Source organism: Xyrauchen texanus, unplaced genomic scaffold (assembly GCF_025860055.1).
Source record: "Xyrauchen texanus isolate HMW12.3.18 unplaced genomic scaffold, RBS_HiC_50CHRs HiC_scaffold_854, whole genome shotgun sequence".
Lineage (NCBI taxonomy): Eukaryota > Metazoa > Chordata > Actinopteri > Cypriniformes > Catostomidae > Xyrauchen > Xyrauchen texanus.
Window position 1 is genome coordinate 1 of NW_026266857.1, and position 19,000 is coordinate 19,000.

The 19,000-nt window shown below is 40.6% G+C and overlaps 1 protein-coding gene and 7 non-coding genes across 8 annotated transcripts; 1 reads left to right on the forward strand and 7 right to left on the reverse strand.

The window, feature by feature from the left end:
- Positions 1-2,189: 2,189 nt before the first annotated feature.
- Positions 2,190-3,147, forward strand: LOC127642800 (zinc finger BED domain-containing protein 4-like). Its single transcript, XM_052125285.1, has 3 exons — positions 2,190-2,352; positions 2,447-2,635; positions 2,744-3,147. The coding sequence occupies exons 2-3, from the start codon at positions 2,614-2,616 to the stop codon at positions 3,115-3,117; spliced, it is 396 nt and encodes a 131-aa protein (XP_051981245.1). The 5' UTR covers positions 2,190-2,352; positions 2,447-2,613; the 3' UTR covers positions 3,118-3,147.
- Positions 3,148-3,488: 341 nt separating this feature from the next.
- Positions 3,489-3,560, reverse strand: trnac-gca (transfer RNA cysteine (anticodon GCA)). Its single transcript has one exon. It is a non-coding gene; the product is annotated as a tRNA-Cys (tRNA).
- A 1,021-nt stretch (positions 3,561-4,581) lies between these two features.
- Positions 4,582-4,653, reverse strand: trnac-gca (transfer RNA cysteine (anticodon GCA)). The gene has a single exon. It is a non-coding gene; the product is annotated as a tRNA-Cys (tRNA).
- A 1,055-nt stretch (positions 4,654-5,708) lies between these two features.
- Positions 5,709-5,780, reverse strand: trnac-gca (transfer RNA cysteine (anticodon GCA)). The gene has a single exon. It is a non-coding gene; the product is annotated as a tRNA-Cys (tRNA).
- A 421-nt stretch (positions 5,781-6,201) lies between these two features.
- trnac-gca (transfer RNA cysteine (anticodon GCA)) lies at positions 6,202-6,273 on the reverse strand. Its single transcript has one exon. It is a non-coding gene; the product is annotated as a tRNA-Cys (tRNA).
- Positions 6,274-13,343: 7,070 nt separating this feature from the next.
- Positions 13,344-13,416, reverse strand: trnac-gca (transfer RNA cysteine (anticodon GCA)). The gene has a single exon. It is a non-coding gene; the product is annotated as a tRNA-Cys (tRNA).
- Positions 13,417-13,981: 565 nt separating this feature from the next.
- On the reverse strand, positions 13,982-14,053 carry trnac-gca (transfer RNA cysteine (anticodon GCA)). The gene has a single exon. It is a non-coding gene; the product is annotated as a tRNA-Cys (tRNA).
- A 1,200-nt stretch (positions 14,054-15,253) lies between these two features.
- Positions 15,254-15,325, reverse strand: trnac-gca (transfer RNA cysteine (anticodon GCA)). Its single transcript has one exon. It is a non-coding gene; the product is annotated as a tRNA-Cys (tRNA).
- Positions 15,326-19,000: the final 3,675 nt, after the last annotated feature.

Below are 19,000 nucleotides of genomic sequence, written 5' to 3' on the forward strand. Positions count from 1 at the left end.
CTGGCCACAGTTACACAGTTACAACTTACTCTAGGTTGCATACAGTGTCAACAGCTAAGGATGGCTGGCGCGAAACAGGCGTTCGAAGCTTTGCGAGATCCCGAAGCAAAGATGATTCGAAACACTGATCCGGCGTGATTCAAAACACCCACGTCACGTGACAACGGCTAAATGAAGCGTCTAAGTGTTTCATCAGGTGGAGTGCTCCGCCCGAATCAGGGTTTCATTGATTGGTCGGTTCGGGAACAAATCACACAATCACACAGTATAAAAGTTTTGTCAACGCATTTTCATATCGTGGGTTTTGTGAGAGGAGTTTGGTTTTGAGATAGTGGATTTTTGGTGATATAGTGACATTTATAGTGCGATTTGTTTAGTTATATTTAGGATTTAATTTACATTTACACATTGACTTAGAGACACACAGAGTACATATAGTGACACATGAATAGATGCATTGATAGAAATATATATATATATATATATATATATATATATATATATATATATATATAGATTAATAGATAGATACATATATTACAGATACATATAGATTATTAGATAGATAGGCTACATATAAAATAGATAGATAGATAGATAGATAGATAGATAGATAGATAGATAGATAGATAGATAGATAGATAGATAGATAGATAGATAGATAGATAGATAGATAGATAGATAGATAGATAGATAGATAGATAGATAGATAGATAGATAGATAGATAGATAGATAGATAGATAGATAGATAGAAATGGAGGCTCCACAGAAGAGATGCCGTACATCTGTGGTGTGGGAGCATTTCCATTTGGAAACCCCAAATAAAGTGAGATGTGTGTATTGTGATCGGCAGCTCGCCTACTGCAACAATACATCATCCATGATGCACCATTTGAGGAGCATTCATCCTGCCATTCTGCAGGGTGCAGAGGATGGTAGTGTTCCCCTGTACCAAGGCCTGCTACTGACACTGCTGGGCCATCTAAGCAAGGTATGCATTGTTTGAAATATAGGCTAATTATAAGTGAAATATAATAACTAAGTGTTGGGCCATTGTTTAGAAAGGCCATGGACTAAGACATGCCTAACATCCCAATCACAACTGCCAATCACTTTAAAAACAAATGTTGTCAATATAATATTATACTTTGTGAATATACATTTTATATGTCTACATATGAGTACCCAATCTACAGCCAAGACATCATTTTGTTTTTTTGTAATTGTTGTATTTCTATAATGCACTTTATCTTTCTCTGCACACTGAGCATAAATATTCATAACATAACTTTGTTTAGGAAGGTTTCCAAATGAACCAGTAGACTACTTTCACGGTAGGCTACTATTTTTCCAATATATTTGTCTGAAAGTATGTTTTATCTTCTCTTTTAAAAGGCAGACAGAGGGAATTGGATGAGGCTCTTCTGAACATGGTGGTGAAGGATCTGCAGCCCTTCACCATCGTGGAGGATGAGGGTTTCAGGGCCTTTGTGAACAAGCTTGATCCAAGCTATGTCCTCCCATCCCAGAAGGTGCTTAAAACAATGGTCAGCGAAAGGTACAACACAACCAAGGAGAAGACAATGGAGGACCTACAAAAGGCGGAATTTGTTAGCCTTACGGCTGACATGTGGTCTTCCATTAATATGGATGGATATCTTGGTGTAACATGCCATTACATAACACCAGAGGCAACAATGGCAACTGTTTTACTGGGTGTAAGGAGGTTTTACCAAACCCACACAGCCCAGCATCTCATGGAGGCCTTGCTAATGGCTGAGTGGGGAATAACCTCCAAAGTTCACTGCATGGTGACTGACAATGCATCCAACATGATCCTAAGTGCCCAGCTACTCAACCTTCGCCATGTCCCATGTTTTTGCTCATAATTTGAATTTGATAGTGAAAAAGGCCCTGGATCAAACCCCAGTCATCAATGAAATTCGCCAGAAAGCCAGAAAGATAGTGGGGTTGTTCAGATCCAGCTGCAAAGCAAAGGACAAGCTTGTGGAGATGCAGAGCTTGATGGGCAGACCAAGTCTGAAAATGATACAGGAGGTTGAAACGAGATGGAACAGCACATTCGACATGCTACAACGCTTGTATGAGCAACGTGAGCCAGTGGCTGCTGCACTTGCCAATTTAAACAGTGATACTGCTCCCTGACAAGTCTTGAGTATGACATTATTCAACAGTCATTGACACTTCTTCAACCATTCAAACTAGCAACAACAGAGATGTCAGAGGAACAGAGAGTGTCTGCTTCAAAGCTCATACCATTGTACAGGATGTTGCAGCACAAGCTTGCACAGAAAAAGGAAATGCAACGCAGGAATCAACTGTACAATTAGGTAGGACACTATGACCATACGTGTAATTGGCCATAACTCTCATATTGTTGTCATTATTTTAATTAATATGGTTTTCTCTTGTGTTGGCTCATAGGCTCACATCTACAAGAAGGTCTGCACTCCAGATGTGGAGGGTACGAGACTTTTAGAGCCTTGGCACTGGCTACACTGCTGGACCCAAGGTTTAAAAATGTGGCTTTTGGAAATCCTGCCAAAGCCCTGGATGCTGAAAAGCACATCACACTGGAGTGTGCTTCACTGATGCGTTCAAACACAACTCCTGGTGAGTTTCAGTCTATGTTATCTTATGTAATGTGATTCATGAAATTTATACTTCATATGTGTTGTCAGTTTATGATTTGTTACTAATTGCCGTTTTCTTTTAATTCAGAACCACAAATGTCAACATCAGGCCCATCATCAACACCAGTTGAAACACAAGACAGTTTATGGGAACATTTTGACAATCGTATCCGTGAGACCCAGATGATACACAATCCTACAGCTGATGCCACAGTGGAAGTGAAAAAATACCTCAGCGATGCGTTTTTGCCCAGAACTCATGATCCTCTAACTTACTGGAAAGAGAGAGCAGTAATCTTTCCTCATTTGTATGTCCTAGCTAAAAAATATCTTTGTATGCCAGCAACAAGTGTCCCTTGTGAGAGAATTTTTTCAAAGGCTGGAGAAATTATCTGTAAAAAAAGAAGTAGGCTGAGTCCTTCAACAGCAGAGAAATTAATATTTTTGAATAAAAATCTATAAGAAAGGGAGACATTGTGGCTTGATTTATTTTTATTAATATTCATTTTTCATGACCAAAATCACATTATGCAATGTGAAGAGACTACAGGTTACAAGCTTCATATATTACAAAAATACAATAAAAAAAAAAAAACCAACACATTTTTTTATTAGCTCTTTGTAAAGGTTGTTTCAGATCAACACCTGCAAGTGACCACTAGGTGTCACCGTGGAGACGGGTTTCGGATTGATTCGAAGCCTCGAAAAAAAAATGGCACATTTGCTTCGACTGTTTCATTGCTTCACGAAGCCTCGATCTGCCCATCTCTATCAACAGCTTGATTAAACCACACCAAAACAGAGGACTTTATGCAACCATACAACTTAGTTGACAGGGGCACCTGGATTTGAACCAGAGACCTCTTGATCTGCAGTCAAATGCTCTACCACTGAGCTATACCCCATTAGAGGACTTCACATTTCACTGGTTTACAGACATTAAAGAAGTCTTGATTGTACTACTCACCCCTAAACCTCACTCCCATCTTGGTCACGGCATCATTATCAAGCTTCTGTTCTACCTGATCCATACTGAGACTCGAAGCGGCCTCTCTGGCATGGGAGGCTGGTTGCGTGAACATGGAGGCTAAAAGCTAAAGCCTCTAGCATCAGTCACTACTGAACCTTTTGAGGTCAGGAGAGTGAGGTTTATACACATGGCACAGCTTTCTATCAGCTGGCCACTGTTACATATGCTTACACATACAAGGAATTTGTCTTGCTGACAGAAGCCGTAAGTGCACAAACAATACAGTAACAAGACAGAGAATATACAAAAATAGAATACTAATAAAATTAAATACTTTTTAAAATTAAATGCTCTACCACTGAGCTATACCCCCATGCCAGGACTCCATAATTACCAGTATAAAAAACAACAAAGACTACATTTCACTGGTTTACAGATTGCTGACATTTCAAATGTCTTGATTGTACTACTCACCCCTAATCCTCACTCCCATCTTGGTCATGTCATCATTGTCACCCTGCTGTTCTACCCGCTCCATACGAGACTCGAAGCGGCGTCTCTGGCATGGGAGGCGGTTGCGTGGACATGGAGGCGGTTGCGTGGACATGGAGGCTAAAAGCTAAAGCCTCGAGAATCAGTCGCTACTGAACCGCTTGAGGTCAGAAGAGTGAGGTTTATACACATGGCACAGATTTCTATCAGCTGGCCACTGTTACATATGCTTACACATACAAGGAATTTGTCTGTCTGACAGAAGCTGTAAGTGCAAAAAACAATACAGCAACAAGACAGAGATTATACAAAAATAGAATACTAATCAAATTAAATACCTGAATAAAAGCAAAAATACTGCATTTTATTGGCTCTAGGTTGCATACAGTATCAACAGCTTGATTAAACCAGTGTTTAACCACACCAAAATACAGGACCTTATGCTAACCTACAAGTTAGTTGACAGGGGGCACCTGGATTTTAACCAGGAACCTCTTGATCTGCAGTCAAATGCTCTACCACTGAGATATACCCCCATGCCAGATCACCATAATTATCAGTATAAAAAACAACAAAGACTACATTTCACTGGTTTACTGATTGCTGACACTTCAAATGTCTTGACTGTACTACTCACCCCTAAACCTCACTCCCATCTTGGTCACGGCATCATTGTCACACTCCTGTTCTACCCGCTCCTTACGAGACTCGAAGAGGCATCTCTGGCATGGGAGGCGGTTGCGTGGACATGGAGGCTAAAAGCTACTGCCTCTAGAATCAGTCGCTATTGAACCTCTTGTGGTCAGGAGAGTGAGGTTTATACACATGGCACACCTTTCTATCAGCTGGCCACATTTACACATTTACAACTTACTCTAGGTTGCATACAGTGTCAACAGCTTGATTAAACCGCACCAAAATACAGGACATTATGCTACCATACAACTTAGTGGACAGGGGGCACCAGGATTTGAACCAGGGACCTCTTGGTCTGCCGTCAAATGCTTTACCACTGTGCTATACCCCCATGCCAGCACTCAATAGTTACCAGTATAACAAAACAACAAAGACTACATTTCACCGGTTTACAGATTGCTGACATTTCAAATGTATTGATTGTACTTCTCACCCCCTAAACCTCACTCCCATCTTGGTCACGGCATCATTGTCACACTCCTGTTCTACCTGCTCCTTACAAGACTCAAAGCGCGTCTCTGGCATGGGAGGCGATTGCTCGGTCATGGAGGCTAAAAGCTACAGCCTATAGAATCAGTCGCTACTGAACCTCTTGAGGTCAGGAGAGTGAGGTTTATACCCATTGCACAGCTTTCTATCAGCTGGCCTCTGTTACATATGCTTACACATACAAGGAATTTGTCTTGCTGACAGAAGCTGTAAGTGAAAAAACAATACAGCAACAAGACAGAGATTATACAAAAATAGAATACTAATCAAATGAAATACCTGAATAAAAGCAATAAATACTGCATTTGATTGGCTCTAAGTTGCATACAGTATCAACAGCTTGATCAAACCAGTTTTTAACCGCACCAAAATACAGGACATTATGCTACCATACAACTTAGTGGATAGAGGGCACCTGGATTTGAACCAGGGACCTCTTGATCTGCAGTCAAATGCTCTACCACTGAGCTATACCCCCAAGCCAGAACGCAATAGTTACCAGTATAAAAAAACAACAAAGACTACATTTCACCGGTTTACAGATTGCTGACATTTCAAATGTCTTGATTGTACTACTCAGCCCCTAAACCTCACTCCCATCTTGGTCACGGCATCATTGTCACACTCCTGTTCTACCCGCTCCTTACGAGACTCGAAGGGGCATCTCTGGCATGGGAGGCGGTTGCGTGGACATGGAGGCTAAAAGCTACTGCCTCTAGAATCAGTCGCTATTGAACCTCTTTTGGTCAGGAGAGTGAGGTTTATACACATGGCACACCTTTCTATCAGCTGGCCACAGTTACACAGTTACAACTTACTCTAGGTTGCATACAGTGTCAACAGCTTGATTAAACCACACCAAAACAGAGGACTTTATGCAGCCATACAACTTAGTTGACAGGGGGCACCTGGATTTGAACCAGAGACCTCTTGATCTGCAGTCAAATGCTCTACCACTGAGCTATACCCCCATGCCAGAACTCTATCATTACCAGTATAACAAAACAACAAAGACTACATTTCATTGGTTTACAGATTGTTGACATTTCAAATGTCTTGATTGTACTACTCAACCCCTAAACCTCACTCCCATCTTGGTCACGGCATCATTGTCACACTCCTGTTCTACCCGCTCCTTACGAGACTCGAACAGGCATCTCTGGCATGGGAGGCGGTTGCGTGGACATGGAGGCTAAAAGCTACAGCCTCGAGAATCAGTCGCTACTGAACCTCTTGAGGTCAGGAGAGTGAGGTTTATACCCATTGCACAGCTTTCTATCAGCAGGCCACTGTTACATATGCTTACACATACAAGGAATTTGTCTGGCTGACAGAAGCTGTAAGTGCACAAACAATACAGCAACAAGACAGAGATTATACAAAAATAGAATACTAATCAAATTAAATACCTTAATAAAAGCAAAAAATACTGCATTTGATTGGCTCTAGGTTGCATACAGTGTCAACAGCTTGATTAAACCACATCAAAATACAGGACTTTATGCTATCATACAACTTAGTGGACAGGCACCTGGATTGGACCAGGGACCTCTTGATCTGCAGTCAAATGCTGTACCACTGAGCTATACCCCCATGCCAGGACTCCATAATTACCAGTATAAAAAACAACAAAGACTACATTTCACAGGTTTACAGATTTTTGACATTTCAAATGTCTTGATTGTACTACTCAGCCCCTAAACCTCACTCCCATCTTGGTCACGGCATCATTGTCACACTCCTGTTCTACCCGCTCCTTACGAGACTAAAAGCGGCATCTCTGGCATGGGAGGCGGTTGCGTGGACATGGAGGCTAAAAGCTACAGCCGCGAGAATCAGTCGGTACTGAACCTCTTGAGGTCAGGAGAGTGAGGTTTATACACATGGCACACCTTTCTATCAGCTGGCCACTGTTACATATGCTTACACATACAAGGAATTTGTCTTGCTGACAGAAGCTGTAAGTGCAAAAACAATACAGCAACAAGACAGAGATTATACAAAAATAGAATACTAATCAAATTAAATACCTGAATAAAAGCAATAAATACTGCATTTCACTGGCTCTAAGTTGCATACAGTATCAACAGCTTGATCAAACCAGTTTTTAACTGCACCAAAATACAGGACATTATACTACCATACAACTTAGTGGACAGGGGGAACCTGGATTTTTTTTTTTTTTTTTAACAATCTTTTTATTAAATTTTAAACAAAGAAAAAGAAAGAAAAAAAAACCCAAAACAACATTTCCCTCCACATACAAAAAAAAAATTATACAAAAACATAAACACCAAGAATCAACGAAAAAAAAAAAAAAACCCTAATAGCTGTGAGTGACAGTCCAAGGATCACTGCCCAGTCATTTGCCGAAAAAAAAAAAAAAAAAAAACGAAACCAAAAAAAAAGTGGGACACTAAGTTTACTCAGGATTGTCTGGGAAGGTAAACTTCCCAACATATTCAAAAAAGGGGTCCCACGTCTTTGAAAATTTAGCCTGGGAGCCCCTTAACAAATGCCTTATTTTTTCCAGTTTAGCAAAGTAAAGGACATCCCTAATCCAATGAATGTGCGATGGAGGTGTTGAAGACTTCCATTTCAAAAGTATCAAACGCCTTGCTAACAAACTAACAAAGGCTATGAACCTCTTGAGCTCTGTAGACAACAACAATATGACCGGAGTTACCCCAAAAGTGCTGTAACAGCTTCAGGAACTATTCTCTTCCCTAAGACCTCACTCAGAGAATCAAAAATATTTTGCCAGTAAGTTGTTAAGAGAGGACAAGACCAAAACATATGTATATGTGTTGCTGCTGCCTGGTGACAGCGGTCACAAGTCGGGTCAATGTTATTAAACATCTTAGAAAGCCTGGTCTTAGTCAAATGAGTACGGTGTAAAATTTTACACTGGATCAATCCATGCCTGGCGCAGATTGAAGAGTGGTGTACATTGTCAAGAACATTCCACCACAAATCTTCAGTGAATGTAATCCCCAGATCTTCCTCCCATAACGCCTTAATTGACGACAAAGAAACCGATTTTAGTGAGTAGATCTGAGCGTAAATGAATGAAATCATACCCTTCAAAGCAGGAGCGGGTTTAAAGAAAATATCAAGAGGAGTGTCAAGAGGTATAGAAGGAAACTGAGGAAACCTATGTAAAGCAAAATTACGGATCTGCAAGTACCTAAAAAAGTGTTGATTTGAGAGGGAGAATTTTTTGGACAGCTGTTCAAATGAAGCGAAAGTGTTGTCAATATAGAGATCCTTAAATGCTTTAATACCTTTATAAGACCAAACCTCAAATGCACGATCAATTAACGATGGAGGAAAGGAGTGATTAGCTGTTATTGGTGCCAAAATAGAATATTTTTGAAAACCAAAGCAGTGTCTAAACTGATTCCAAATCTTCACCGTTGTCTTAATAATGATATTTTTGGTATAACTAGTGATAGATGATTTGAGCTGTGAATGAGCTAAAGCTGCAAGTGAAACAGGCTTACAAGAAGATTGTTCCATTCCCAACCAAATTGATGATAATAACCGTGAACCAGGATATAACCAAAACTGAATTATTTTAAGATGAGCCGCCCAGTAGTAAAACTTAAAGTTAGGTAAGGCCATTCCTCCCTGCTTCTTCGGACTCTGCAAATACTGTTTACATAATTTCGGTGGCTTCCCGTCCCAAACAAAATTAGAAATAGCAGTGTCTAGTTTAAGAAAAAAGGTTTATGGAAGAAAAATCGGTATACATTGAAACAAATATAAAATCCTGGGAAGGACATTCATCTTGATACTATTAATCCGACCAGATAGAGACAAGTTTAGCACTGACCAACGATTAAAACTGCTTTGTACTCGAGACAGGAGATTAGTGAAATTTGCGCGATAAAGATCCTTGAATTTAGCAGTAACCTGAATTCCAAGATATTTTAACTCGTGCTGAGCGACTTTAAACGATAGGGTGTGAAGTGGGTATTCATGTGCTGCCTTATTAAGAGGTAGAAGCTCACTCTTACCTAAATTTAACTTGTAACCAGATATGGATCCAAATGAACAAAGAACAGCGAGTGTGGCTGGGACTGAAACAGAGAAGTCAGTAATAAATAAAAGAAGATCGTCAGCATATAAAGATACTTTCTGTTCCTGCCCACAACTCACAATGCCTTTAATGTGCGGGTCACCACGAAGTGCAATAGAAAGAGGCTCAATTGCCACAGCTGAATAAAAGAGGACTTAAAGGGCAACCTTGGCGTTGAACGATACAATGGAAAGTAAGACGACTGATTATTATTTGTCCTAACTGAAGCTAAAGGAGACGAATATAGAAGTTTCACCCAAGAAATGAAATTTTCCTTAAAGCCGAATTTCCTAAAGTATAAAATAAGTATGCCCACTCCACGCGGTCAAAGGCCTTTTCCGCGTCTAACGATATAATTGCTTGAGGTAAGATTGTTGACGGAAGATTATAAATAGTGTTAAAGAGCCTTCTCAAATTAAAAAAGGAGTGCCTATTTTTAACAAACCCTGTTTGATCGGGAGAGATAATATCTGGAAGAACAGTTTCCAAACGAAAAGCAAGCAGTTTAGATAAAATTTTGAAATCAACGTTTAATAAACTAATTGGTCTATATGAAGAGCACCTAAGAGGGTCCTTGTCCTTTTTCAAAATTAGAGAAATCGATGCCTGATTAAGTGTAGGAGGAAGTTTAGCAGCCAGAAAAGATTCATTAAACATATCAATCAGGACCGGGGCTAGCTTATTTTGAAAGCATTTATAAAACTCTACAGGAAAGCCGTCTGGCCCTGGACATTTGCCAGACTGCATCGCTTTAAGAGCACCTGAAATTTCTAGAACAGTTATTGGGGTTTCTAATTGATCCGCCATATCCAAATTAACCTGAGGGATTTCTAAATGGGAGAAGAAGCCACCAAAATCACACCTTTCCACGTTTATCTCTGATGTATATAATGAAGCGTAATAAGCTCTAAATTCACCATTTATTTTTTCTAGGTCTGTCGTAGTGCCTAAAGATGTGGCAATTTCCGGAATCTGATGAGAGGAGATAGTCTGCCGTAATTGATGTGCCAACATTCTACCAGCTTTGTCCCCCTGTTCAAAATATGCACTACTAGTTTTAAGTAACAGCTCAACAGCACGGTCCGCGTCAATGTGTTAAACTCTGACTGAGCTGTAAGGTGTTCTTTGTACAATTCAGGAGTTGGAGAAGTGGCATACACGGCATCTAATTGGGCAATGCGATTTGTAAGGATGACCAATCTCTCCCTCTTCAGCCTTCTATCGTAATTCTCGTAAGAGATAATTTGACCTCTAATATAAGCTTTCAGTGTCTCCCATAAGACAGACATAGAAATATCATGTCCTATTAATACTCAAAAACAAGTCAATTTGGCAGAAAATCATATCAACAAATTTTTCATCTGACAATAAGCGAGTATTAAGACGCCAAGGGCGGCGTGATTGAACCAAGCCTTTAAACCTAATGTTAAGTACAACCGGAGCATGGTCTGAGATAACTATTGGTTCATACGAGCAAGAGGTGGGAGTGAGACATGGAAGAAATCTATTATCTAATAAGAAATAATCAATCCGAGTGAATGTGTGATGCACAGAAGAGAAAAAGGAGAATGCTTTGCTTGTAGGATTAAAGAAACGCCAAGGATCTGAAATTAAAAAGCTCTCCATAAAGTCTTTAACAACTTTAGCCGATTTAGTAAGTGCTGCAGCTTTATTGGAGGAATGGTCAAGATCTGGGTTCAACCAACAATTAAAGTCCCCACCCAAAATAAGTAAGTAGGAGGACATGTCTGGAAGGGCAGAAAAAAGTTTCTTGAAAAATTCAGCGTCATCCCAATTTGGGGCATAGACATTAACTTAGACCAATTGGGTGCCGTATAAGCTGCCTGTAACTATCAGATATCTACCATTTGGATCAGAAAGCACTTTAGAGCAAACAAAGGGTACCGATCTATGAAACAAAATGGCGACGCCCCTGGACTTACTGTAAAATGATGAGAAATAGGACTGACCAACCCAACTACCTTTAATTTGAGAATGAGGAGTAGATTTTAAGTGCATCTCTTGAAGATAAACAATCTGTGCTCCTAAGTTTTTAAGATGATTTAATACCTTAGTACGTTTCACAGGGGAGTTCAGGCCTTTACAATTCCAGGACACCAGCTTGAGGTTCCCTCCATCAATATTTAGGTTCACATTTGATTGGGCCATCCACCGAAGATATAGCAGAAAGAAATTGACCAGGACAATGACAAATAGACCGTCACCACAGCAACATAAATTGTTAAAACAGTTATCAAACCAAAACAATAAAACCTAGAAAACACAAGACAACAACAACAAAAGTAAAACACAAGCCCCCCCATCCCTCCACCCCACCCCACCCCACCCCACCCCATTGTTAGCAACTCCCCAAATGAGATGCACACAAACCCCAAACTAACTGAAAGCACGAAACGCTCCATAATAGCTCCAAACTAGAATGAACAGAGCTACTCGAGAGAAATTGACTAAAAAAAAAAAAAAAACTAAACAAATGTACCTACAAAGTTTATAAAGGCCACAGAATCCAGATTAAGGCAGACCAGTTGCTCTATTCATTAAGTGAAACCAAAACGACGTTGCTTTTACTGTTTAAGCATTAACAACTGGTACAGAAAAAAAAAGAACGAAGTGCCATAATCAACTGTAGATAACCAGGGCCAATATTCAAAACAAATCACACAACATTGTCTACATGTTAACATTAGACCCATCTTGGCACCAAAAAAGTCCACTCTACTTACAGTTCTTTTTAACAAAGTCACTGGCCGAAGAGGGGTCTTCAAAACGCTGCGAAGTACCATCAGGCATAGTGATCTTAAGTATGGTGGGGTATAGAAGCCCATACTTTACTCCTGGAAAGGAGCGCAGACTGCGTTTTACCGCAGTAAAGGCAGAACGCTTCCTGGCAACAGAAGATGTAAAGTCTGGGAACACCGAGATCCGTGTGTCCTTGTAAATGAGTGGAGGAGACTCGCCTGCTCGCCGTAGAATCGTGTTACTGAACATGAAAGAAATGCACCACGCACGATAAAAGCCCGAGGTCGGGTTTCACCTGCTGGTTCGTTCCGCAGAGAACGATGAGCACGGTCAAGTAACGGTTTTTCTTCCAGTACCAGTAGATCCTGTAGCAAGACTGCAATAAAATCAGTAGGACGCGGTCCTTCCACTCCCTCCGGTACACCAACCACTCGAATATTATTTCTTCGCGATCTACTTTCCAAGTCTTCGCACTTATCATCCAGATGATTCACCCGAGCGGTTAACTTACTAACAGTTGCCTCGAGTTCGCTTATACGGGAGCTATGGTCGTTCGCGGCCTGCTCGAGGTCCCGCACTGCCGATTCATGAGAGTCGACCAACCGTTGAAGTGGTTCAATTGAGGCTTTCAGTTCCCCTCTAACAGATGAAATCTCAGAGTGCAATCCAACAGCGACAGTGTCCATTTTAGAGAAAATATCGCTCTTGAGCGCATCCATCATAACTTGTATCCTAGCATCCAGAGAGTTATCAGCGCTGCTCTCTGGGGCCGGTATTTCGGAATCAGGAGGAGGCGGTGTTTTGCGGCCTCCTTTTTGGGTGTCCTGTTTGCTGATTGCTGACATCAGATTGCTGACATTTCAAATGTCTTGATTGTACTACTCAGCCCCTAAACCTCACTCCCATCTTGGTCACGGCATCATTGTCACACTCCTGTTCTACCCGCTCCTTACGAGACTCGAAGGGGCATCTCTGGCATGGGAGGCGGTTGCGTGGACATGGAGGCTAAAAGCTACTGCCTCTAGAATCAGTCGCTATTGAACCTCTTTTGGTCAGGAGAGTGAGGTTTATACACATGGCACACCTTTCTATCAGCTGGCCACAGTTACACAGTTACAACTTACTCTAGGTTGCATACAGTGTCAACAGCTTGAATAAACCACACCAAAATACAGGACTTAATGCTATCATACAACTTAGTGAACGGGAACCTGGATTTGACCAGGGACCTCTTGATCTGCAGTCAAATGCTCTACCACTGAGCTATACCCCCATGCCAGGACTCCATCATTACCAGTATAACAAAACAACAAAGACTACATTTCACTGGTTTACAGATTGTTGACATTTCAAATGTATTGATTGTACTACTCACCCCCTAAACCTCACTCCCATCTTGGTCACGGCATCATTGTCACGCTCCTGTTCTACCCTCTCCTTACAAGACTCAAAGCGGCGTCTCTGGCATGGGAGGCGGTTGCGTGGTCATGGAGGCTAAAAGCTACAGCCTATAGAATCAGTCGCTACTGAACCTCTTGAGGTCAGGAGAGTGAGGTTTATACCCATTGCACAGCTTTCTATCAGCTGGCCACTGTTACATATGCTTACACATACAAGGAATTTGTCTTGTTGACAGAAGATGTAAGTGCACAAACAATACAGCAACAAGACAGAGATTATACAAAAATAGAACACTAATCAAATTAAATACCTGAATAAAAGCAATATATACTGCATTTGATTGGCTCTAAGTTGCATACAGTATCAACAGCTTGATCAAACCTGTGTTTAACCACATCAAAATACAGGACTTTAAGCAACCATACAACTTAGTTGACAGGGGGCACCTGGATTTGAACCAGAGACCTCTTGATCTGCAGTCAAATGCTCTACCACTGACCTATACCCCCAGGCCAAGGCTCCATAATTACCAGTATAAAAAACAACAAAGACTACATTTCACAGGTTTACAGATTTTTGACATTTCAAATGTCTTGATTGTACTACTCAACCCCTAAACCTCACTCCCATCTTGGTCACGGCATCATTGTCACACTCCTGTTCTACCCGCTCCTTACGAGACTCGAAGAGGCATCTCTGGCATGGGAGGCGGTTGCGTGGACATGGAGGCTAAAAGCTACAGCCGCGAGAATCAGTCGCTACTGAACCTCTTGAGGTCAGGAGAGTGAGGTTTATACACATGGCACACCTTTCTATCAGCTGGCCTCTGTTACATATGCTTACACATACAAGGAATTTGTCTTGCTAATAGAAGCTGTAAGTGCAAAAACAATACAGCAACAAGACAGAGATTATACAAAAATAGAATACTAATCAAATTAAATACCTGAATAAAAGCAATAAATACTGCATTTGATTGGCTCTAAGTTGCATACAGTATCAACAGCTTGATCAAACCAGTTTTTAACCGCACCAAAATACAGGACATTATGCTACCATACAACTTAGTGGACAGTGGAATCCTGGATTTGAACCAGGGACCTCTTGATCTGCCGTCAAATGCTTTACCACTGTGCTTTACCCCCACGACAGGACTCCATAATTACCAGTATAAAAAAACAACAAAACTACATTTCACTGGTTTACAGATTGCTGACATTTCAAATGTCTTGATTGTACTACTCAGCCCCTAAACCTCACTCCCATCTTGGTCACGGCATCATTGTCACACTCCTGTTCTACCTGCTCCTTACGAGACTCGAAGAGGCATCTCTGGCATGGGAGGCGGTTGCGTGGACATGGAGGCTAAAAGCTACAGCCTCGAGAATCAGTCGCTACTGAACCTCTTGAGGTCAGGAGAGTGAGGTTTATACACATGGCACACCTTTCTATCAGCTGGCCACTGTTACATATGCTTACACATACAAGGAATTTGTCTGGCTGACAGAAACTGTAAGTGCACAAACAATACAGCAACAAGACAGAGATTATACAAAAATAGAATACTAATCAAATTAAATACCTGAATAAAAGCAAAAAATACTGCATTTTATTGGCTCTAGGTTGCATACAGTATCAACAGCTTGATTAAACCAGTGTTTAACCACACCAAAATACAGGACCTTATGCTAACCTACAAGTTAGTTGACAGGGGGCACCTGGATTTTAACCAGGAACCTCTTGATCTGCAGTCAAATGCTCTACCACTGAGATATACCCCCATGCCAGATCACCATAATTATCAGTATAAAAAACAACAAAGACTACATTTCACCGGTTTACAGATTGCTGACATTTCAAATGTCTTGATTGTACTACTCAGCCCCTAAACCTCACTCCCATCTTGGTCACGGCATCATTGTCACACTCCTGTTCTACCCGCTCCTTACGAGACTCGAAGGGGCATCTCTGGCATGGGAGGCGGTTGCGTGGACATGGAGGCTAAAAGCTACTGCCTCTAGAATCAGACGCTATTGAACCTCTTTTGGTCAGGAGAGTGAGGTTTATACACATGGCACACCTTTCTATCAGCTGGCCACAGTTACACAGTTACAACTTACTCTAGGTTGCATACAGTGTCAACAGCTAAGGATGGCTGGCGCGAAACAGACGTTCCGAAGCTTTGCGAGATCCCGAAGCAAAGATGATTCGAAACACTGATCCGAAGCGTGATTCAAAACACCCACGTCACGTGACAACGGCTAAATGAAGCGTCTAAGTGTTTCATCAGGTGGAGTGCTCCGCCGAATCAGGGTTTCATTGATTGGTCGGTTCGGGAACAAATCACACAATCACACAGTATAAAAGTTTTGTCAACGCATTTTCATATCGTGGGTTTTTGTGAGAGGAGTTTGGTTTTGAGATAGTGGATTTTTGGTGATATAGTGACATTTATAGTGCGATTTGTTTAGTTATATTTAGGATTTAATTTACATTTACACATTGACTTAGAGACACACAGAGTACATATAGTGACACATGAATAGATGCATTGATAGAAATATATATATATATATATATATATATATATATATATATATATATATATATATATAGATTAATAGATAGATACATATATTACAGATACATATAGATTATTAGATAGATAGGCTACATATAAAAAATAGATAGATAGATAGATAGATAGATAGATAGATAGATAGATAGATAGATAGATAGATAGATAGATAGATAGATAGATAGATAGATAGATAGATAGATAGATAGATAGATAGATAGATAGATAGATAGATAGATAGATAGATAGATAGATAGATAGATAGATAGATAGATAGATAGATAGATAGATAGATAGAAATGGAGGCTCCACAGAAGAGATGCCGTACATCTGTGGTGTGGGAGCATTTCCATTTGGAAACCCCAAATAAAGTGAGATGTGTGTATTGTGATCGGCAGCTCAGCCTACTGCAACAATACATCATCCATGATGCACCATTTGAGGAGCATTCATCCTGCCATTCTGCAGGGTGCAGAGGATGGTAGTGTTCCCCTGTACCAAGGCCTGCTACTGACACTGCTGGGCCATCTAAGCAAGGTATGCATTGTTTGAAATATAGGCTAATTATAAGTGAAATATAATAACTAAGTGTTGGGCCATTGTTTAGAAAGGCCATGGACTAAGACATGCCTAACATCCCAATCACAACTGCCAATCACTTTAAAAACAAATGTTGTCAATATAATATTATACTTTGTGAATATACATTTTATATGTCTACATATGAGTACCCAATCTACAGCCAAGACATCATTTTGTTTTTTTGTAATTGTTGTATTTCTATAATGCACTTTATCTTTCTCTGCACACTGAGCATAAATATTCATAACATAACTTTGTTTAGGAAGGTTTCCAAATGAACCAGTAGACTACTTTCACGGTAGGCTACTATTTTTCCAATATATTTGTCTGAAAGTATGTTTTATCTTCTCTTTTAAAAGGCAGACAGAGGGAATTGGATGAGGCTCTTCTGAACATGGTGGTGAAGGATCTGCAGCCCTTCACCATCGTGGAGGATGAGGGTTTCAGGGCCTTTGTGAACAAGCTTGATCCAAGCTATGTCCTCCCATCCCAGAAGGTGCTTAAAACAATGGTCAGCTGAAAGGTACAACACAACCAAGGAGAAGACAATGGAGGACCTACAAAAGGCGGAATTTGTTAGCCTTACGGCTGACATGTGGTCTTCCATTAATATGGATGGATATCTTGGTGTAACATGCCATTACATAACACCAGAGGCAACAATGGCAACTGTTTTACTGGGTGTAAGGAGGTTTTACCAAACCCACACAGCCCAGCATCTCATGGAGGCCTTGCTAATGGCTGAGTGGGGAATAACCTCCAAAGTTCACTGCATGGTGACTGACAATGCATCCAACATGATCCTAAGTGCCCAGCTACTCAACCTTCGCCATGTCCCATGTTTTGCTCATAATTTGAATTTGATAGTGAAAAGGCCCTGGATCAAACCCCAGTCATCAATGAAATTCGCCAGAAAGCCAGAAAGATAGTGGGGTTGTTCAGATCCAGCTGCAAAGCAAAGGACAAGCTTGTGGAGATGCAGAGCTTGATGGGCAGACCAAGTCTGAAAATGATACAGGAGGTTGAAACGAGATGGAACAGCACATTCGACATGCTACAACGCTTGTATGAGCAACGTGAGCCAGTGGCTGCTGCACTTGCCAATTTAAACAGTGATACTGCTCCCTGACAAGTCTTGAGTATGACATTATTCAACAGTCATTGACACTTCTTCAACCATTCAAACTAGCAACAACAGAGATGTCAGAGGAACAGAGAGTGTCTGCTTCAAAGCTCATACCATTGTACAGGATGTTGCAGCACAAGCTTGCACAGAAAAAAGGAAATGCAACGCAGGAATCAACTGTACAATTAGGTAGGACACTATGACCATACGTGTAATTGGCCATAACTCTCATATTGTTGTCATTATTTTAATTAATATGGTTTTCTCTTGTGTTGGCTCATAGGCTCACATCTACAAGAAGGTCTGCACTCCAGATGTGGAGGGTACGAGACTTTTAGAGCCTTGGCACTGGCTACACTGCTGGACCCAAGGTTTAAAAATGTGGCTTTTGGAAATCCTGCCAAAGCCCTGGATGCTGAAAAGCACATCACACTGGAGTGTGCTTCACTGATGCGTTCAAACACAACTCCTGGTGAGTTTCAGTCTATGTTATCTTATGTAATGTGATTCATGAAATTTATACTTCATATGTGTTGTCAGTTTATGATTTGTTACTAATTGCCGTTTTCTTTTAATTCAGAACCACAAATGTCAACATCAGGCCCATCATCAACACCAGTTGAAACACAAGACAGTTTATGGGAACATTTTGACAATCGTATCCGTGAGACCCAGATGATACACAATCCTACAGCTGATGCCACAGTGGAAGTGAAAAAATACCTCAGCGATGCGTTTTGCCCAGAACTCATGATCCTCTAACTTACTGGAAAGAGAGAGCAGTAATCTTTCCTCATTTGTATGTCCTAGCTAAAAAATATCTTTGTATGCCAGCAACAAGTGTCCCTTGTGAGAGAATTTTTCAAAGGCTGGAGAAATTATCTGTAAAAAAGAAGTAGGCTGAGTCCTTCAACAGCAGAGAAATTAATATTTTTGAATAAAAATCTATAAGAAAGGGAGACATTGTGGCTTGATTTATTTTTATTAATATTCATTTTTCATGACCAAAATCACATTATGCAATGTGAAGAGACTACAGGTTACAAGCTTCATATATTACAAAAATACAATAAAAAAAAAAAAAAACCAACACATTTTTTTATTAGCTCTTTGTAAAGGTTGTTTCAGATCAACACCTGCAAGTGACCACTAGGTGTCACCGTGGAGACG